General features: G+C 41.2%; 1 protein-coding gene across 1 annotated transcript in view; it reads right to left on the bottom strand.

The window, feature by feature from the left end:
• LOC101394248 (ATP-binding cassette sub-family A member 17-like) overlaps positions 1 to 23,151 on the bottom strand; it is a 125,191-nt gene that overhangs the window by 16,265 nt on the left and 85,775 nt on the right. Inside the window, 6 exon segments of the mRNA XM_014793402.2 lie at positions 205 to 363; positions 5,550 to 5,769; positions 6,402 to 6,606; positions 6,785 to 7,058; positions 9,572 to 9,875; positions 12,111 to 12,273. Coding sequence (XP_014648888.2) covers positions 205 to 363; positions 5,550 to 5,769; positions 6,402 to 6,606; positions 6,785 to 7,058; positions 9,572 to 9,875; positions 12,111 to 12,273 — 1,325 coding nt within the window.

The raw sequence follows: 23,151 nt of genomic DNA, 5'->3' as shown, positions 1-23,151 counted from the left end.
GAAGGGAATGGGGAGTGACTGTTAATGGATAGAGTATTTCTTTTTGGGGTTATAAAAATGTTCTGGAATTAGATAGTGGTCATGGTTGCACAACTTTCTGAATATACCAAAAAACATTGAATTGTATACTTTAAAAGGGTGAATTTTATGTGAATTATATCTCAATAAAAAATACAATTAACAAATTCCATTTGCAATACTCACAAACTTGATTGCACTCAGACTGGTTCAGGTTCTTGGTATTGCAAAACCTCCGTAGTTCAAAGTTGTAATATAAGTTGGAGAAAGCCATCCCCAGGCAGTGGCCTGGAAACAGTAGGAATGTGTGATCCAAGGACTCTGAGACCGTTGTGTAGCCTAGATCTGTGAGGGAAATAGAATATATTAACTCTACTTGCAGGAAGAAAAGTGCACATCCCCTAGCATCTCTCTGAACCCACTGTGCCTGTTTATCCTATATAAAGGATCTGTTATCTATACCTATCACTCTATCTATCCCTGCGCTGTCACACTTGCAGGCCCCAGAGCAGAAATCTTGTTCTCCCTGACTCCTGGTATTCCCTCTTCCGCTGTAGTCATTTAGTCTCCAAGCCATAAGTATATTTCTTTTGCAATACTTCTTAAACCTGTCATTTCATTTCTATTCCAATTATTCATGCAGATGAATCAGAAAGAGCTTGGTGTGTTTGGGAAAACCAGCAAGAGCATGGCTGCAGTGTGGGATGTGTCTGTGGAAGTGGGGAATTTGAAGGCTAGAGGGAGATGACGTTTACAAGGGAGCTTGGGCCAGGCAGGAGGGTCTGGTGGGCCAGCTTTGGAGTTGTTTGAGCATCATGTTACAGATAGATAAGGAGGACACAGTCCTTGCCTATATAGTTTGTGGAGACAAAACTATCATTATTTGCAGATGCCGTACAGATAATCTGCCGTGCAGATTATCATGTACCTGGAAAAGCCATGAGAATCAACCAAAGTACTATTAGAAATAAAAGAGATGTCAGCAAATTGGCTGGTTATAAAATAGATATACAGAAACCGGGGCCTCTTAGAGGTTAAGAGAAGCCAATTTCTAGGTTCATGTTATATTAAAGTGAAGAAATGCCAAACAGGGTTATAAATAAACTGTGGTATATTTTACATATTTTTAAATGCTTACTTCCAATGAAGAAACACAATTGTTTTGCAAAATGAATATGCTACTCATAGCTAATTAATTTATAAGAGGATTAATTCATAGTACAGTGTATGGGTCATGGTCTAGTAACAGGACCATATTTATAGTTCACAGATGTAACTGAGCCCTCACCCACCCCACAGGCTGCTTCATGCTTATCCCTAATGATTCTATGTGCTGCTAGGTGCCATCCTTCACAAACACTAACATATCTTCACCGACAAAAGGGAGAAACAAAAGGGTGGGAATAGGAGATCTAATTTCAGACATCATGACAATTTACACAACCAGTTCCAAAACAATGGGTTGTTCAGGGGAGAGAGCCCATGGGCATCTGACTTACAGATCCCACGGGGAGAAGCTGAACCAATTATAAAAAATGAACTCCACAGGGCCAGCCTAGTGGCACAGTGGTTAAGTTCGCGTGCTCCGCTTCGGCAGCCCGGGGTTCACAGGTTTGGATCCCGGTCACAGGCCTATGCACCACTAATCAAGCCATGCTGTGGCAGGCGTCCTACATATAAAATAGAGGAAGATGGGCACAGATGTTAGCCCAGGGCCAATCTTCCTCATCAAAAAGAGGAGGATTGGCAACAGATGTTAGCTCAGGGTTAATCTTCCTCACAAAAAAAAAATAAATAAATAAATGAACTCCACTCTCAGGACTTGGATTTAGAGCAGTACAGCTTTTGGGTACCAATCTGTGAAATTCCTGTCAATGAAGGCCACTGTGATGTATGATGAATTGACCTTGGATATGAGGTCTCCCAACCAACATTTCCTGGGCCAGGACTCAGAAGCTGTGCAGCAGAGCACACACCCGTGGGGCATGAAGTGCAGATTGGGGCAGAACTCAGAAGCTGTGGTACTCCACACCCTCACTGAGTTCCGGGCCCCAAGGCCTAAGGGTCATGGCTCTGGTGACTAGACATTGAGTTGCATCTGAGGAGAGAATACCTCAGTAGGACAACTGCAAAGGTGGCAGATGTGATACTGTGAAGAAGGCATACTGGGTCGCGCCCTCCTAATTTTCTCTCTTTAGAATTCTAAATTTGGAAATCTAGCCTGGAGGTTGAGATGGAGAGGAGAGGGGAAAACTACCAGAACATCAGCATGGCAGCTCCTGTGTGGGGTAGAGAGAAAGACTTAACTACTAAACAAGGCTCATGAGCTCAGCCTAGGAATTAATAGTCAGCCATGGGCTCCCCTAGACCCACACCTGCTCTGAGATCTCCAAGTCCTTAAGAAAGGAGTGGTTGAAATTTGAGAGGGGACAACACCTCCTTCCCAGCACACCCTAACCAGAATTACAGAAAGTGTTCACTATCAATACATCTAATCAGAGGAACAGATATTTACAGTTTCTACTTGTTTTCCTTCCTTCTTTCTCTCAGGATCCTGTGCCAAAGTTGATGAAAGACTGCAGAGGGGTCACAAACTATCAATATCTAGCCCTCCAAACAAAGGTGACTTTTCTTTGCCACACACAATAGATCCTGGGTTGGATCTATTCTTTTCTGGATCTTGCGTCTTCTTTCTTGCTTTACTCCTTCAATTTGCTGGCCTATATCCTTGATTACTTTCCAAGAAAGTGACATGGTGGGTAAAATTTCTGTTTGCCCATCTAACAATGTCTTTATTCTGCCCTTCCACTTGATTGATAATTGAATTGGGTCTAGAACTTCTTATCTTCTAGGAAGTGTCTGGGTTTAATGGTGCGGGTATTTTTTTCATTTGATGGATCCTTTTCAATCTTGAGAACTGTTTTTTCAACTCTGGGAAATTTTCTTCTTTTATTTCTTTGGTGGCTTCCTCAGCTCCACGTCCTCTAGTTTCTCTTTCTGGAACGCTTATCAACTGAATGTAGTAGCATCTCCTGGACTTACTCTCACATCACCTGCCTTTTCTGTCATCTCCATTTCTCCTATCTTTTTGCTTTACTTTCTGGGTGTCTAATTGACTTTATTTTCCAACCCTTCTGCTATATTTTTCTTTGGGATATCAGTTCTGTCCTGTTCTCGAAGTTTTTCTTCTACATAGAATTCTATTGTTTAATAAATGCAATCTTGTCTAAAATCTTCGTTTTGTTTTCTGCACTTCCCTACGCCCATGTTTCATTTTTGTTGCTTTGTTTTAGTCTTTGTCTAGCCACAAATGGCTCTGTCTAGCCATTTGAGGATGTAGCCACCATCCTCAAATGTTCGGTGATCCTTGACTGTCCATTCACAGAAACAAATGAGGCAAATTGCTAGCTTTGCGGATGGGGGCGGCTACATTTTAGAGCAACCAGGCAGGGTACCAGTCAGAATGTGTAGGTCTCTTTTGGGAGCAGGTTCAATTCATTCAGAGGTGGGATCTTTGACTTCTGATGTGACTACCTATGTATTCTGTGCTTCTGTGTGGGGAAGTGGGAACACGGACAGTGGAGATGGCACAGACTGTTTTCAGCCCTGCCTTCACTCTCTTTCTCTGAGGTACCAAGCCTCTGGGTCCCAAGCCCCTCCATAATTCTGAGGTGCTAAATTAGGTCCTTGCTCAGCCATTTCTCCCTCTGAATGCACTTTCGATGCTTCTTCATCGTGAATTCATCCATTTTTATTTCCTTTGCTATCCTTTTAGTGGGGTCTTAGGAAAAAGAGAGCTCAGATTTAGCTTTTATATTCTCGACTCTCTGTCTACTGCCATGGTGACAGCATCCTAACGAGGCTCGTAGGACATGTGTACAGAGGCCAAGGTCCAGCCTCTAATGGTTTTCTTCTCAGGGAGTAGGGATGGGGCACATGAAGGCATCGGCATCCCTTTCCTGACCAGAGGTGGAGATTCTTGCCTTGTCCCAGCCTCCCTACCCTGACTCCCCTGATTTCTACTTAGTTTTTAAGTTGGAAGGTGCCTCCTATTAAGCAGAAGACGGGCCTTGGTCCTCGTTATTGCTGCATAGGAGGGAAGAGAAGAAAGAGCATGAAGCAATCTACAAAGAAATGGATCCCAGAAAGGCTGAGGGATCCAGGGTCAAGCGCACTGGCTTGGTCATTCTCTCTGAAAGCTCTACCGTCTTCAGGGCCCCTCAGTGTCCTTTGCCTTGCTGTGTTGGTCCCTCTGGGGTGTGGTTGGGCAGCAGAGGAGGAGAAAGGGAGGAATCCTTAGGTTCTTCCTGGAGATTAGAGCAGCGTTTCTGAGTGATTCCCTGGACCACCTGTGTCAGAACCACCAGGATATGTCTTCGAATGCTGATCAGTGAATCTTGGATGAACACTATGGTTGAGAACCACTGGGTTAGGGTTCCCTTAGGACATGCCTTTGCTAATCCCCTTTTCTCTGCCTGCAGTATGCTTTTTGTTCTATTTCAACCATCAAGCCAAAACGCTGTCACTTTTTTGATCCTCTCAGATGAAAACAATTCTGACTCTAAAATTCCACAGGTGGTATGTATGAGAACCAGAGAGGACACCACAAAACTATGTGAGTTAGACTAGTAAAATAAATTCAAAATAGATAAGAATATATACATGTAAAGTCCTTTAAGAGACAGAATGACTCCCAAGATGAAAGCAGAGGGAGGTGTTAACATAGTTTTAAGTAAAAAACCCCAACAAAACCCAAAAGTCAATTTAAAGGAGGTGGTCAGTATAAAAGTGAGTGAAAAAGAGTATTCCAGAGGTCAAGGATGAGCATGGGTATGCAGCCCTGACTGGAAGGATGGCAGTGCCAACATGAGGGTGTCTATGTTAAGGTGCACAGTGGGTGATGGCTCCTCGTCAGCATCTTTTACTCTAATTACACAATCACCAAATAGCCTTCTCCCAACCTTGGCTTACTTACTTACTTATTATCTATTTTTAAACTGAGGAATAATTTATTTCAGTGAAATGCATGATCATAAGTGGACAATTTGACAAATTTTAACAAACATTTATGCCCATATAACCAACACCTCCATCAAGATACAGAAGATTTCCATCATCCAGAAAGTTCCCTAAGATCTCTATTTGGTCAACTCCCCTCCCCCGAACTCTGAGGCAACCGCTTTTCTGATTCTATCACCAGAACTCATTCTGTCTGTCAGTGGGATCAGAGTGTGCCCTCCTCCACTCAACACCGTGTCTTGATATTCATCCACACCACTCCATGTGGGAAGCAGCCTGTTCCTTTTTTGTTGCTGAGCATAATCCTCTGGATAAATCTAACTACCGTGTTTGTCAGTTCTCCTGGAAGTGCAAGTTTGGGACATTGCTGGTTTGGGGTTCTTCAGACTACAGCTGCGGAGCACAGCCTCACACAGGTGTCCGGTAGACACACACTTTCGTGAGGACAACTTCTGTGGCTGCTGGAGGAAGAACTAAAGGTTGATGTGATGTGTACATGTGATGGTCCTCACCTTTTTCACTTGTGACTGAGACGAGAATAAGAGGGCCAGTGCTCAAGAAGGTGAGTGTTATAATGAGCTTAACACAAGCGCCACCTGCGCTGTCAAAGCAGAAGCTGGTCAGGTAGATGAAGGGGATGATGGCCCAGCCATAGAGCATCAGCATAAGAACAACAGCCAGGACGTTTTCCTGGTGTGTAAAAGCTTCTTCTCTGTAGCACAGAAATACCACCTTAGGAAAGGGGGGGAGAATTTGGAAAAGTCACTAAGAGTCAATCCTAAGCATTAGAGAAAGAATATGATATTCTTAATTTTAAAAATCAGGTGTTAGCAACACTCCACAGGCAACTCCTTTCACTTACGCATCCAACAGTGCAGAGACAGCTGCTCTGGGCTCTGTTCCCAAGGAGCTCCCCTGGAAATCAGTGCCATGAGATCAGGGGCCCAGAGATGTTTACAAAACATATAGGCAGAATAAGGGAGGACATGATCCATTCTGTGCAAATGACCAGGGAACCTTCAAGCTGCACAATTCAGTCAGAAGCAAATACTTGTACCCCTCAGTGCCCTGGTGAGCTCCTTCTGGACTATAAACACACATCCCCAAGGTGCGTGCTTGAGGCAGCAGTTCTGGGGATGCCACAAATTGGAGACCCTAGGGCATGCCCCTCTGCTCCTGTTCATGCTGAGACCTGAATCACGTTTTACTGAGGGTCAGCAATGAGGTACTTTCACACCCTGGGTCACCAATCAGGGGCTGAGCTGCCGCCTAGAATTCCAGTCTGGTTCCAGTTCTTTGCAGTGTACCCTAGGCAAGCCTCCCAGACATGCAGGGGAAGGGTCCCAGCATCATGCAGCCCTCACCAACAGCAGCAGAGTGGGGACAAGGAAGGAGATGAGGTCCCACAGCAGAGCAGAGAGCCAGAAAGTAGCCACATAAACTCCACTGACAAACTGGACGTGCTTGGCCTTGATGGATCTCTCTTTGACTGTCAAGACGGAAAAAGAACTAGACAAGAAAGCTATTCCAAAAAGCAAGTTGATAACAAGATAATGTCCTTTAAGGCCCCTGTAAAAGACAGGACATGAGAGAGGTAGCAGTTTAAGTAGAACTGCTCACAGAACAATCTTCCAAAATAACAATTTGTAATTAAAACAAGAAACAAAACAAAGGAAGAAATAGGTGGTAAGGGGAGAAGGACGGCAGATGGGAAAGCTTTAACGGAGGGAAGGGAAGTTGCACATACTGGTACAAGATATTCTCTGAGGTCTCCATGATTGACTGAGGTTGAGGGTTGTTGAATACCACAATTGAAGCCTTGGCACCAGAAAGCAACTTGAAGAGAACATTGTCCACCAGTGCCAGCGCCAGGGCAGGGGAGTGGTATGCCTGGTTGTTGAATAGTGCTGTCACTATAGTATGGTTGCCCACATCTTCAAAGGAAGCTGCCACTATGTAGTTCTGGTCAAAGCCCTCAGGCTCCTCTTCTGCCTTTTTCAGTAGGAATGCCTCTACTGAACCTAGAAGAGAGCGAAACATCCAAGAACTTCACACCAGGCCCAGTGAGGCAGGGAGGACTCACCATTGGCCTGCTCCCAACCCCTGCTCCTCCTGGGCATCTCATCAGCAACCCCACCCACATCTGAAAACGACTCCTCCTGACATGGCCGTGCCCTCAATTCCACTGATCCTCTTTGCTGGCAGGGTTACCTCCTGCCGAGCCCCACGGCTCTGGGGACTCAATAAAGTTTTCCTTTCATTGACTGGTGCAGTAAAAAAAAAAAAAAGTCTTGTCTAGTCATCTTTTAAATCTCTTTCAGCTCTGTCTACTTCCCTCCTTCCCCATGGCCTTGATGTGGCCCAGGCCCCACCACCTTTGCTAGGACTATGTGGGCCTAATGAGCTCCTTGCCTTCTATCCAGTTCCCTCCAGTCTCTGCATGAAAGGACGCATCTGATCATATTGCACCCCACCGAACAACTTCAAGTGACTCCCCATTGCCCTCCGGATAAAGCCAAACCCCTGCACATGACCTATAGTGCCCAGTTACTGCCCAAACTCAGCTTCTTGTCTTCATGTTCCAGCCATACCTAAGGACTGACTGTTCCCCTCGCTTACAAAGGCTCTTCTCGTGGTTTGGAATGTTCTTCAGGTTATCTTCCCCTTCTATGGGTCAATTCCCATTTATATCTCAGGCTCTTACTCTGGAGCCTACTCTGGTCTTCCAGGGTTGAGACACATCTGTGATCCCATAGTACTCCAATCATCATCATTATTGTCACTTTGTATTGTAACTACTGTCACTTATCCATATGACCTCTGGGCTAGAAGCTCAACAAGGGCTGGTAGTAATATTGTTCATCACTGCATTTTCAGCATACAGTGCCACATAAAATATATGACCCACCCAGAATTCTGGAATCTTTAATGCTGGAAGGGATCTTTAATCACAGCAACAACAATAAGGACAATCATGCCACTGACTGAAGGCTCACTGAGTGCCAACTATGCAAAGCCCTTGATAGGCACTCCCTCATGGAATCCTCCTGAAGACGCCATGAGGTAAGGTTTATTATTCTTTCCGTGTTGCATATGAAGAAACCGAGGCTTGGAGAGGTAGGGCACTATGAACTCAACCATTTTGCTACATCATGTTCTGCATTTGATCTCTTTACTTTATTTAAAAAAATAATTACTGTAAAATTTTATTTTTAATCAAAATAACACATGAATATAATTTTTAAACTCAAATAATTATACAAGACTTATAATGAGAAATGGCAGTGTCCCGGCCTCCCTTCACCATCCCCAGTGCCTGCTCCCCAGAGACAAGCACTTTCAAATCTTTTAGCTGGTGTTTCTCCAGATTGTTAAATAGCACATTTATCTATTGACATCCTATTATGGAAGCAAGGATTTTGTTCTCTTAAAACTATCCGCAACCCCTATGGTCTTCCTCTCCCGTCTCCTCCCCCTAGAGTTATACCATAAATTTGGTTAAATCAATAGTCAGTTTTGACATTATTATGACTAAGTAGAAATTATTCACAGCTGAACCAAGTAGTGTGTATATATATATATATATATATATATATATATATATATATACACACACACACACATATACATATTTTTTTTTTGTATAACTTTCCCCCCAGGAGTTAATAATGTCCTCCCTTTAAAACTCATTTGCTGGGCCGGCCCTGTGGCTTGGTGGTTAAGTGTGCGCGCTGCGATGCTGGTGGCCCGGGTTCGGATCCCGGGTGCGCATCGAGGCACCACTTCTCCGTTCATCCTGAGGCCGAGTCCCACATACAGCAACTAGAGGGATGTGCAGCTACGACACACAACTATCCGCTGGGGCTTTGGGGGGAAAAATAAAATAAATAAAATCTTTAAAAAAAAAAAAATAAAAAAATAAAAAAAATAAAACTCATTTGCTTAGTTTTCTCTATATCTATCACCAAGTCATCCACAAACTCCCTTGATAGAAGTGTAACTCTCCTCTCAATACATTCAAACATATCAGATAATTTATCAATTTCATTTTTTTTTTTGAGGAAGATTGGCCCTGAGCTAACATCTGTTGCCAAACTTCCTCCTTTTTTCCTTTTTTCTCCCCAAAGCCCCAGTAGATAGTTGTATGTCATAGTTGTACCTCCTTCTAGTTGCTCTGTGTGGGACACCGTCTCAGCATGGCTTGATGAGCGGTGCGTAGGTCCGCGCCCAGAATCTGAACCTGCGGCGAACCCCGTGCTGCTGAAGCTGAGTGTGCGAACTTAACTGCATGCCACTGGGCCGGCCCCTATCAATTTCATTCTTATACATGCTTTAGTCCCTAGAAAGACACAACTTGGTCTCATTTCTAGGAACTCTCCCTTTCCTGTCATTTGGGGTTTGAAAGATGTTTTTCTGAGACTTCTGGCTATTCAGTCTGATTTCAGGGAGTATCACATGGCCTGGAAGGACATGGCTTTACTAGAAGGAGGAACAGACCTGCTTCATGCCCTGTATTCCTGGGCCTGGTACTTACTCGAGATCTCCAGAGGAACCTGTTTCTCAGCTACAAGCATATCTGTAAAATGTTCTGAAAGGCGAGGGCTCAGCCTGGAATTTGGAGAAATAAAAAATGGAACAATAGTTTGACCATATATTTTTAGGGTCAGCTCCAATGGGACATTTTCCACTCTTGTTTTGAAGTTGAGGGTTGTGAGGCTGAACATAATGATCACCAGAGGCACCAGGATCTGTATCGACAGCATCAACATCCAGTTGCGTCGAGAATATATAACCCTTTTCTGGAACATGGCATAGAACTGTTGGCAGAGAAGACTGAACTACAATAAAAAAAAGGGAGATACACCATTAACATGGTCACAGATAGAAGCTGGCAGGCAGTTAAGTGGCCTCTGGCTCACATCCAATTTTATTCTCTCATATATGTCTAACATTTTGATTATGTTCAAAATTTGCTTCAAGTTAAAATTCTTTGACCTAACGATTGGAGTGACATTTAAAAGCAGAAAAAGAAGGCACAGATTGGAAAGAGTCTGGAAGAGTAGCCTAAACAGATACCAAATGTAAACATGATATAATTTTTTTGTTTTGTTTTGCTTTTTGGTGAGGAAAATTGGTCCTGAGTGCTAACATTTGTTGCCAATCTTCCTCTTTTCACTAAGGAAGATTAGCCCTGAGCTAACATCCATGCCCATCTTCCTCCATTTTGTATGTAGGAAGCTGCCACAGCCTAGCTTGACGAGTGGTGTGTAGGTCTGCACCCAGGATCCAAATCTGTGAACCCCAGGCTGCCAAAGCAGAGCGTGTGAACTTAACCACTAGCCCCACTACCTCACTACTACCAGGCCGGCCCCCAAGATATAATTTTTTTTTACCTACTAGATTGGCAAAAATTTTAAGTTGATGGAAATGTGGGAAAACACCACTGCTGGGGTTTTAATTGGTACAACTTTTGTAGAAAACAAATTAGCTGAATGAATAAAATTTTATTTAATATTCATATAGTCTTTAACCTAGAAACTCTGCTTCTAGTAATGTATCCTATAGGTATACTTGTATAAGCATGACCCATGCACAAAGATGTCCCCTGTGGCATTGACAGTAAATGTCAAAGTGCGTAGTCATGTGCACTGAGATCCCAAGATCTAGAGTGGGGCCTAGGGGTGTGAGATCCTGGAGGTTAGCACCACATGCTCCCATTCAGCTTCTCTGTGGTGCTGCAAGAGCTGCGACAGGCAGGGAGGCCTTCAAGCCTCAGGTGCCAGTGTTCCTTGTGCACGACTTGTCACCCAAGAGCCTTTGTGGGATGAGGCTTGGTGGTCAGGTTTGAGTCAGGCATTCCTAAGTTCCTGGCCCAGAATACCAAAAAATCCATGAAAGTCACTACCAAACACCCCCCCAGTTTCCCACTTTTGATGTGATGGAGACTACATTCCCCTCAAGCATTCACCAAAAGGCACTGCTATTGACTTGTCTGAGGTTTCACCCTGAGAAATGCTTCCTGGGAAGACTCCAAAAGCAAAGCTTGGCCAAGTGGAGCCCGGATAAGCCCCTGCTGGAGGTTGGAGAAGAGCCTCCTGTACAGGATAGGCGGCTGGTCTAGATCACCCCAAGACCCTTTTTGACTAGGAGTCTCTATGGATGACAGCTTCCCCTTTAATATGTGATGCAAGGGGCTGGCCCCGTGGCTTAGCGGTTAAGTGCACGCGCTCTGCTACTGGCTACTCAGGTTGGGATCTGGGCACGGTCCGACGCACTGCTTCTCTGGCCATGCTGAGGCGGCATCCCACATACAGCAACTAGAAGGATGTGCAGCTATGACATACAACTATCTACTGGGGCTTTGGGGGAAAAAAGGAGGAGGATTGGCAATAGATGTTAGCTCAGAGCCAGTCTTCCTCAGCAAAAAGAGGAGGATTAGCATGGATGTTAGCTCAGGGCTGATCTTCCTCACACACACACACACAAAATATGTGATTCAAGATTATGAAACAATGAAATTAATCTCTTCACCAGCCCATGAAAACCAGTTTCATTATTTTGCAGTAATACCTTGTAGATATCTAAGTCAAGACCACTTCATAAAATGCACATCAATATTCTTTTTTTCAACATTAAAACAACATTACACGTTGTCCATATATTTCATAAGGATATATTTAAAACATTTTAAATTCCAGGTGGTACAATACATGATCTGTTTCATAGTAAAAGACTAAAAAGAAAGATTAAATATAGGCCAGGAGATTTAGTTATTTTATTCTTTCTTCTTTCTGGTGAGAGAAATGGCCGAGACCTCTACTATGATCTTTTCTGATACTTTCTTCCATTGGGTTAATCCTGGTCAGAAAAATCAGCATTTTGCCTTTGAACTAGAGTAGAGAGCATGGTAACGCTGAAACCTAGCAGAGCCAGTCTTTTATGCCCAAAATCTGCACATTTTTTTCTTAAGTCTCTGGAAAAGGATGATATACACTTCTTGACAGAATAATAGCATGATTCCAAGAATTAAACCAAAATCTTCTTTCTTGCATGCATTTGAAATATTTGCTCACCCCAGTGTTAGGTTGGATTGGCAGGCCAGACCGTACTGAGAAGATCCTTGAATGAAGATGTTCAATTCTGTTAACAGGAACTCTGCTAATCACGGGGTGAGAATGGATGGAGGAAATCTTGATGGCTTGGATGTCTGTACTGGAATCTACCAACTTACTAACCCTAAACCAAACCAAAAGCAAAAAGAAATACAAATTCTCAAAGTCACAACACATTTCATTCTGTTTGGATTTAAAGAATAAAAGTCACATAAAATCTGAAAAAAATAGGAAGTTAGGACAAGCATGATGAGGGGAAAAGGAGCTGCACATAGATTATATACTGCTAGCAAGTATATACTGGCTAGAAAGGTCTTAAATAGGCACTGAGTAAGTATTGAATTAACTGACCAATGGCTTTTCCAAAGAACTGAGGTAACACTAGCATGAATAGATTTCATTATTCTACTTAAAAGATACCACATGCAAATTAAAACAAAAATAAAATATCACTTAGTATATATTTTATCAGCAAAAACTGTAAAATATAAAACACAGCATTGCTGACACTCTAGGCCAGGGCTTGGTAAACTATGGCCAGGGGGCCAAATCCAGCCCAAGGCCTTGTTTTTGTACAGCGACGAGCACAGAATGGATTTTACATTTTTATAATTTTATTTATTTCCCCCCTCAAAGCCCCAGTCCGTGGTTGTATGTCATAGCTGCACATCCCTCTAGTTGCTGCATGCGGGACGCGGCCCCAGCATGGCCGGAGAAGCAGTGCATCGGTGCGCGCCCAGGACCCGGATTTTACATTTTTAAATGATTACATGTTAGATGGTTATCTAAGTACCTACATAATATCCTTGATTATGTCATTAAGCATACACAGACTAAAATATTTACTATCTGGCCTTTTAAGAAAAAGGCCAGAAAATAAATATTGTCGAACCTCACTCTAGGCAAAAAGATGTATTCATTGTTGGCAGCAAACTGTTAACAAGTCAAGAAACATATTTTTATTCATATTCTTTGGGCCAGTTATTCTACACCTGGGAATTCATCACAATAAAATAATCCAGTAAATTGTGGCTCATTTTCCCTCTAGTACAGTTCTGTAAAAGATGGTGTATTTGTTGTTAACTATTGTTTGGCACAGATTATCCCACAATTTAGCAGCTTAAAACAACAGGAAACATTCATTATCTCACACAGATTCTGTGGGTCAGGAATTTGGGAGTGGCGTAGCTGGGTGGTTCTGTCTCAAGGTCTCGAACGAGGTTGCAGTCAAGCTATCAGGCAGGGCTGCAGTCATCTGATGGCTTGACTGGGGCAGGAGGATCCACTTCCAAGATGGTGCCCTCACATGGCTGTGGGCAGCAGGCAGTGTGTGTGCTAGCTGGTTTAACAGCTAGCTCTCTAAGTGCAGTTCTGACAAAAATGTTGATGTTTTAATTAACATTAAAGATTAGGATAAAAGTGGAACAATACATACAGAAGTCAGAACTTCACTCATTTGTCCATGAGGTGAGCAACATTTTTGCTGAATTGAATAATACTTTTACTGGAAGAATATTTCCTCAAATTTTTATGCTATTCTTAACGAAATGGTTCCAGATATGACACACTTTTAAACTTAATTTATATTACATTTTCTCCATCACTTTCTTAATCTAGACAATCAACAAAACAATAAATTAAAACCTAATTTATAGTGTTTACCAATTTCCATGGTGAAAATACTCTCACCATGGTTGATTTCAAACTATCAACATAACATTTCCACTATACACATGTAAGTAGATGTAAATAACCTCAAGAGCACTGATAATAGTAAATTGTAGCCAAATCATGAGGAAATGAAGTTTTGCGTATTACCAATTGTGATATTGTGATTTATAATATGAAATATATATTTGGTCTTTGTCCCCAGTCCTAAAACCCTTGTAACTTCCTAAGTGCTGAGAGGATAAAGGTGTCTTTGGTTATGTTAATGAGGAGGCTTTTGGAAAGCACCAAAGGATGGGGGCTGGTTGCCAGGAGAACCAACCATGTGATTAGAGAACAGGAACTTTCAGTACCCCCCACCCCCTCCTGAGATGGAAGGGGGCTGGAGACTGAGATCAAGTGCCAATGGCCAATGAGTTAATCAATCATGCCTATGTAATGAAACCTTCATAAAAACCCAAATGGACAAGGTTCAGAGAGCTTCTGGGTTGGCGAACATGTGGGGATGCTGGGAGAGTGGCACTCTCAGAGAGCGTGGAAGCTCCTCACCCTTTCTCACATACTTCACCCTATGTACCTCTTCATCTAGCTGTTTATCTGTATGCTTTATCACATCCTTTATAATAAACTAGTAATATAAGTCAATGTTTCTCTGAGTTCTGTGAGCCATTCTAGCAAATTATAGAACCAGGGGAGGGGGTTGTGGCAACCTCAAATTTATAGCTGGTCTGTCAGAAGCACAGGTAACAACCTGGACTTGTGATTGGCATCTGAAGTGGGGTAGTTGGGGTGCAGTCTTGTGAAACTGAACCCTTAACCTGTGGGATCTGATGCTATTCTCCAGGTAGATAGTGTCAGAATTGAGTTAATTGGTGGGGGTGAAAAAAAAAAAACCACTTTGGAATTGGTATCAGAATCATACAACTGTTTTTATTGTGATTTATTTATTCATAAGTTTATGCAATTTAATTACCAGTAATGGCTGTGTGTAACAACTGGCTCACAAAATTCTTGATAATTTAATAATTGGCTCATGTCAGCCAATATGAGCCAGCTCCAGCATACCACCGGCAGGAGGCCTCAGTTCTTTGTTAGCTGTTGGCAAAAGGCCTTAGTGCCTCACCAAGTGAACATCTCCATAGGGCTGCCTAAGTGTCCTCACGAGATGGTGGCTGGCTTCCCCCAAACTGAGTGAGCCAAGAGAGCAAGACAGAAGCTACAATATCTTTTACGACTTAGCCTTATTAGTCACACACTGTCAATTCTGCAAAGTTCTATTGGTTATACAGGTCAGCGCTATTTACTGGGGGAGCAGACTACACAGGAGTGAATAATAGAAGACAAGTATCACTGGAGACATTTTAGGCCTTGCTTCCATAGATGGCAAGCTCTGGAGGCCTTCTGCCTTTGCTGAGGCTCTGCTTCCATTCTCGAGGGTTTCTCCCTGACTTTGCTATGTTTCCCGCTCATCCTTTCTTTAGCTTTTCTACAAATTGGGAGATATTAGTGAGAATTATCATGATTGTGGTTGCCTTTCTTCAATACTTCATCTGGTACCTGAGGTGGCTATGTAGGGATGGTTAGGGGCCACACATTTTTTCCACAATATTTTCTTTGGCCCTGTCTTTTTTTTTTTTTTTCCAATCTGTCAGTGGTCTTTTTTTTTAATTGAGGTAACAGTTTATAACATTATATAAATTTCAGGTGTACATCATTATATTTCGATTTCTGTGTAGACTACATCATGTTCAACACCTAAAGACTAATTACTGTCCGTCACCAGGCACATGTGCCCTGTCACTCATTTCGCCCTCCTCCCTCCTCCCCTCCCCCCTGGTAACCACCAATATAATCTCAGTATCTATGTGTTTGTTTGTTGTTGTTGTTTTTGTCTTCTATTTATGAGTGAGATCATATGGTATTTGATTTTCTCCATCTGACTTATCTCACTTAGCATAATACCCTCAAAGTCCATCCATGTTGTTGCAAATGGCAAGATTTCATCTTTTTATAGCTGAGTAGTATTTCACTGTGTATATATACCACACCTTCTTTATCCATTCGTCCCTTGATGGGCACCTAGGTTGTTTCCAAGTCTTGGCTATTGTGAATAATGCTGCAATGAACATAGGGGTGCATATATCTTTATGCATTCATGTTTTCATGTTCTTTGGATAAATACCCAGCAGTGGAATAGCTGGACCATATGGCAGTTCTATTTTTAATTTTTTGAGGAATCCCCATACTGTTTTCCATGTGGCTGCACCAGTTTACATTCCCACTAGCAGTGTATGAGAGTTCCCTTTTCTCAACATCCTCTCCAACACTTCCTGTGTTGTTAATTATAGCCATTCTGATGGGCATGAGGTGATATCTCATTGTAGCTTTTTATTTTAAAGGATGGGAATAGAGCACAGGGCTGTGTCCTTCATAGCCAGGGCTCTTTTTTTTTTTTTTTTGAGGAAGATTGGTCCTGTGCTAACATCTATTGCCAATCTTCCTCTTTTTCTTTTTTCTGCCTAAAGCCCCAGTACATAGTGGTAGAGTTGTAGCTCTTCTATGTGAGATGTCGCCTCAGCATGGCTTGATGAGCGGTGAGTAGGTCCACACCCAGGATCCAAACCCGCAAACCCCTGGCCTCTGAGTGGAGCACGTGAACTTAACTGCTATGCCACCAGTGAGGCCCCTCATTGTAGTTTTGGTTTGCAGTTCTCTAATAATTAGTGATATTGAACATCTTTTCATGTGCCTATTGGCCATCTGTATATCTTCTTTGGAAAAACATCTGTTCAGATCTTTTGCCCATTTTTTAATTGGGTTGTTAGTTTTTTTGTTGTTGAGGTGTATAAGTTCATTAGATATTTTGGATATTAACCCCTTATCAGACAGATGGTTTGCAAATATCTTCTCCCAATTGTTGTCTTTTTGCTTTGTTGATGGTTTCCTTTGCTGTACAGAAGCTTTTTAGTTTGAGATAGCCCCATTTGTTTATTTTTTCTTTTGTTTCTCTTGTCTGGTCAGACATGATATTTGAAAATATGGTGCTAAGACTGATGTTGAAGAGTGTACTACCTATGCTTTCTTCTAGAAGTTTTATGGTTTCAGGTCTTACATTCAAGTCTTTTTTTTTTTTGCCCCCCAAAGCCCCAGTAGATAGTTGTATGTCATAGTTACACATCCTTCTAGTTGCTGTATGTGGGACGCGGCCTCAGCACGGCCGGAGAAGCGGTGCGTCGGTGTGCGCCCGGGATCAGAACCCGGGCCGCCAGTAGCGGAGCGCGCACACTTAACCACTAAGCCACGGGGCCAGCCCCTACATTCAAGTCTTTAATCCATTTTGAGTTAATTTTTGTGTATGGTGTAAGATAATGGTCTCCTTTCATTCTTTTGCATGTGGCTGTCCAGTTTTCCCAACACCATTTATTGAAGAGACTTTCCTTTCTCCATTGTATGTTCTTGGCTCCCTTGTTGAAAATTACCTGTCCATAGATGTGTGGATTCTTGTGCCACTGTTTTTGTGTCACTACCATGCTGTTTTGATTACTATAGCTTTGTAGTATATACATATATATATTTTTTTTTTGTGAGGAAGATCAGCCCTGAGCTAATATCCATGCCAATCCTCCTCTTTTTGCTGAGGAAGACAGGCCCTGAGCTAACATCTATTGCCAATCCTCCTCCTTTTTTTCCATTTTTCTCCCCAAAGCCCCAGTAGATAGTTGCATGTCATAGTTGCACATCCTTCTAGTTGCTGTATGTGGGACGCCGCCTCAGCATGGCTGGACAAGTGGTGTGTTGGTGAGTGTCTGGATCCGAACCTGGGCTGCCAGTAGCAGAGCGCACGCACTTAACCGCTAAGCCACGGGGCCAGCCCCTGTAGTATATTTTGAAATCAGGAAGTGTGATACCTCCAGCTTTGTTCTTTTTTCTCAGGATTCCTTTGGCTATTCAGGGTCTTTTGTTGTTCCATATAAATTTTAGGATTTTTTGTTCCATTTCTGTGAAAAATGTTGTTGGAACTTTGATAGGGATTGCATTGAATCTGTAGATTGCTTTAGGAAGTATGGACATTTTAGCTATGTTAATTCTTCCAATCCAAGAGCTTGGAATATCTTTCCATTTCTTTATGTCTTCTTCAATTTCTTTCAACAATGTTTTATAATTTTCAGAGTATATGTGTGTCTTTGGCTAAATTTATTCCTAGGTATTTTATTCTTTTTGTTGCAATTGTAAATGGCATTGTATTCTTAATTTCTCTTTCTGCTACTTCGTTGTTAGTGTATAGCAAGGCAACTGATTTTTGTTGATTTTGTATCCTGCAACTTTATTGTATTCATTTATTATTTCTAATAGTTTTTTTGGTGGATTCTTTAGGGTTTTCTATATATAAAAGCATGTCATCTGCAAATAGTGACAGTTTTACATCTTCCTTTCCAAACTGGATCCCTTTTATTTCTTTTTCTTGCCTGATTGCTCTGGCTAGGTCTTCCAATACTATGTTAAATAAGAGTGGCAAAAGTGGGCATCCTTGTCTGGTTTCTGTTGTTTAAGGGATAGCTTTCAGTTTTTCTCCATTGAGTGTGATATTAGCTGTGGGTTTGTCATGGCCTTTATTATGTTGAGGTACTTTCCTTCCATACCCATTTTATTCAGAGTTTTTATCATAAATGGATGCTGTATCTTGTTGAATACTTTCTCTGCATCTATTGAGATGATCATGTGATTTTTATTCTTCATTTGGTTAATGCGGTGTATCACATTGATTGATTTGCAGATGTTGAACCACTCCTGCATGTCTGGAATAAATCCCACTTGATCATGGCATATGATCTTTTTAATGTATTGCTGTATTCGATTTGCTAGTATTTTGTTGAGGAATTTTGCATCGATGTTCATCAGTGATACGGGTCTGTAATTTTCTTTTTTTGTGTTATTCTTGTCTGGTTTTGGTATCAGGGTAATGTTGGCCTCATAGAATGAGTTAAGAAGCTTTCCTTCCTCTTCAGTTTTTTGGAAGAGTTTGAGAAGGATGGGTATTAAATCTTCTTTGAATGTTTGGTAGAATGTACCAAGGAAGCCATCTGGTCTTGGACTTTTATTTTTTGGGAGGTTTTTGATTACTGTTTCAACCTCCTTACTGGTGATCGGTCTATTCAAATTCTCTATTTCTTCTTGATTCAGTTTTTTAAGGTTGTATGAGTCTAAGAAGTTATCCATTTCTTCTAGATTACCCAATTTGTTGGTGTTTAGCTTTCTGTAGTATACTCTTATGGTCTGTTTTATTTCTGAGGCATTGTAATTTCTCCTCTTTCGTTTCTGATTTTATTTATTTGAGCCTTCTCTCTTTTTTTCTTGGTGAGTCTAGCTAAAGGTTTGTCAATTTCATTTATCTTTTCAAAGAACCAACTCTTAGTTTCATTGATTTTTTCTATTTTTTTTTAGTCTCTATTTCATTTATTTCCACTCTCATTTTTACTATTTCTTTCTTTCTACCGATTTTGTGGCCCTGTCTTCTGAAATTTCATGGCATAGGTTGTATTTTTAATTTTTTTCCTCATTTGGTTTCTGCTAGTAGAATTTATTATTGGGGTTTTTTTTTTTTTTGGCTATTTCAAAAATAACACTGTCATTTATTAAGGCTGATTTTCAGGAAGGAAGGAGTGTAGTTTTCAATACTTTGGGAAAGCCTATCATTTGATACTCGAAGTAATTGTGGTGAAGTTGGTGACTATGACACCACAATTCCTTCAAAGATCATGATAGGCTTTCCCAAAGCATAACCTAAAAGCTCCTCTGAGAGTTTCCCCACTGTGGTAGACAGCCTCTAAGGTGGCCCCAACAATCCCCACCTCCTAATATTCACACTCTATCATAACCTCCCCCTTTTCCCTCACAGTTTAATTGACATATAACATTGTATAAGTTTAAGGTGTACAACATAATGAACTGATATATGTACATACTGTGAAATGATTTCCCCAATAAGTTTACTTAACATCCATCATCTCACATAGTTACAATTTTTTCCTTGCAGTGAAAACTTTTAAGATTTATTCTCTTGGCAACTGTCAAGTATACAATACAGTATTGTTAACTATAGTCACCATGCTACATATTACAGCCCCAGAACTTATGTATCTTATAACTGGAAGTTTGTACCTTTTGACCACCTTCACCTAATTCCCCCACCTCTGGCAACCACAAATTTGTTCTCTGTGCCTATGAGTTTGGTCGTTAGATGCCCCATATAAGTGAAATCATACAGTATTTCTTTCTCTGTCTGACTTATTTCACTGAGCATAATGCCTTCAAGGTCCATCCATGTTGTTGCAAATGGCAGGATTTCCTTCCTTTTTTATGGCTCAATAGTATACCATTGTGTGTGTGTGTATGTGTGTATATGTGTATCACATTTCCTTTATCCATTCATCTGTCGATGGACTGGACACTTAGGTTATTTCTACGTCTTGGCCATTGTAAATAATGCAATGAACATAGGGGTGCAGATATCTCTTCTGGATAGTGATTTCATTTCCTTCAGATATACACCCATAAGTGGAATCATATGGTAGTTCTATTTTTAATTTTTTGAGGAACCTCCATATTGTTTTCCCTAGTGGCTGCACCAATTTACATTTCCACCAACAGTGCACAAGTGTTCTCTTTGTCAACATATATTTGTCAACATCCTTGTCAACACTTGTTGCCTCTTGTGTGTGTGTGTGTGTGTGTTTGCAATACATTTTCTTTTATTCATAACTGACTGCTGTTTCATCATTTCTCTGTATTGTTTCCAGGGGATGACTCATCTGTCTGTTCACAATACAACCCCAACCACCCCACTGTCCAGAACCACTCTGGTACAGGACCCTAACAACCAACCTTGTGAACAAATACTTTTCCTGCAAATAACAGTAGGAAAACATTAGCACAGCACTCTGTTTTCTTCTTCAAATGTACTAACTGACCTGCTTCAATGTTTGGGTTTTGTCATTTTTCTTTTTTAAGCCTAAGAATTAATCGAGTACGAACTAGAGGATCCTACAATTCAAAAGTATATGTGTATGTGAGCTCTCTGAGGCAGGGGTCTTGCCTGCTCATCTTTGTGTCCCCAGCCCCTGCACAGCACCCCACACTGAGTGAACACTTGCTGAATATATGCAAGGATGAAAAGCAGGAGCATAAAGTCAAGAACACAAACTCTGGAGTCAGACAGAACTCAGTTCAATCCCAAGTCACCCATTTATAGCTTTATAACATTTATGAAAGCTCAGAATTCTGCTAAGAATTTTATGTACATTATCTTATTTAATGCTCCTTCCCCCAAAAAGCTTTAAGGTATTATTATCCCTCATTTTACACTTTGTGAAAACTGAACAACTTACCTAAGGCCAGAAGGTTGGTAAGCCCAAGCCCCTAACCCCTATGATAAACTGCATCTTACACCAACTTTGCGACCTTGGGCAAATGATTTCATCACTCAGTTTGCTGAAGATTGTGGTTCTGAAGACTAAGTCAGACAGACAGTGTTTGTAAAGTGCTTAGCACAGTTCCAGACAGAGCAAAGCGGTTATGAAAAGGTAGTTAGTATTACTAGAGTTACAATACTGGCGAGTCTACAGTGAGATGCTTCAAGCAGAAGGACTTTGGGTTCTGTAAATTACATGTTCTCTGGAAAACGGCCATTTTCACGATGTAGGCAGCTAAAGCAAAAGGAGCAAATTATAACCAATATTTATCTTGGATACAGTCTAAATTCTCCAAAAGGGAGTTAACAGGTAAGAAGTCTTTTGATAGTCTGAAAGCAATGATCATGCTTGCAGTTAGGGGGTGCCATACTGCCGTATATTATAGGCAACTAATTCCCCAGAGGGTCTTCAGCACCCTCGGATTTTTCTCCAACAAGTGGAGGGAGATAAATTCTGACCAATAACAACTTTTTTGGCAGCAAGGGGGAACCCTTTAATATTGCTTTTCATACGCCTCTACAATTTCAATTTTAGGTCCAGTATATATTCCTATTTTATTCCCAATGCCTTTGCTATTGCTTCTTTGAGATAAAGTGCATGATTACATTATTCAATGACCTTTAAAAGTCCAGAAAAAAAATTCAATTAGGATCAATACATTAATAAGCACAATCTTGAGAAATTTAATGTACCTTAAAACAATTAGTCTAAAATAAATATACACGAAAATGGATGATGGAAGCTCATTATACCAGCCTCTCTACATTTATATATGTCGAAAATTTCCATAATAAAAAGTTACAAATACATTGTTAAAATAAATGTACAAATTCTGCCTTTTAAAAATTTAGTTTTTACTGAAAACCTGCTTGAATGATGCAGCAGAAAACTGGGTCTATATCACTACTCTGGGAAGCAGCACAGAGCAAGGCACTCAGTTGAGGGAAGAGAAGTAAATAAGAATCTTAAATTAGGCTGAAACTAATATAAATCTGGAAAGTGTTTCTACAATGCTTTAATAATAAACTTCATACAAGAGACTCAAGGCCACAAGACATTACTAAGGAGACTTCTTCATACAAACAAATCAAACTTTTTTTTATTTTTCACTATAATAATTGTTTGCTCAAGCCTGGTTTCCATTTGGTTCTAGCTGGCCAGGGAATATACCAATCCAGAGGTGATTTTTCTAAAGGGCAGGGATGAAGAACTTTGTGCCAAAACAGCCAAAGGAAAGCTGGAAATCTAGGTATGGGCCGATATCTCTTCAGTGGACAAAAGATGAATTTTCTCTTTTCAATTTACAGTCACCTTCTGAAAGCATTAACTGAAAAGTTGCTGCTTCTACCCGGAAGATAATCCATAGTTGAAGAATCATATCTACAGATTGTTTTTCTTCCTTCCCAGATGTACACAGTGCTTTTCATTCAATTTGTGGAGTTAAATTCTAGCCTAAAACCCTACCACTATCTATTAAGTCAAAGCTAAATAAAAATACTTAACTTTCAAATGTTAGTGACTTGTTTCTACCAATTCATTCTGACTTCTCTCAGAGCAAATTCTGTTCCTAGAATGCTGGTGGTGGGGTAGGGGGTGAGGTAGGGGAATTCCTAACACTTACATTTAAAAGAACCTTTAAAAAACTGATAAGAAGCCATCTGCTCTTCCCGTTGGAAGCTCTGAGCACCTCGGCAACACTGAGGCTAGCCATTCCCCTCCCCCGCCCCGCCCCGCCACGAGACAGGCAAGGTCATTTAATGCAAAACAAAACTAATCAAGACAAATGGCTTTCTTATCCACTACCAAAATGAGGAAGAAGAATAAAGAAACACTCTAACATCAATCTTCTACAGAGTCCAGCTAAC

This window comes from Ceratotherium simum, chromosome 26 (genome assembly GCF_057802395.1).
Source record: "Ceratotherium simum simum isolate JZ-2026a chromosome 26, ASM5780239v1, whole genome shotgun sequence".
NCBI classification, from domain to species: Eukaryota; Metazoa; Chordata; class Mammalia; order Perissodactyla; family Rhinocerotidae; genus Ceratotherium; species Ceratotherium simum.
This window is presented reverse-complemented; position numbering and strand designations above follow the sequence as displayed.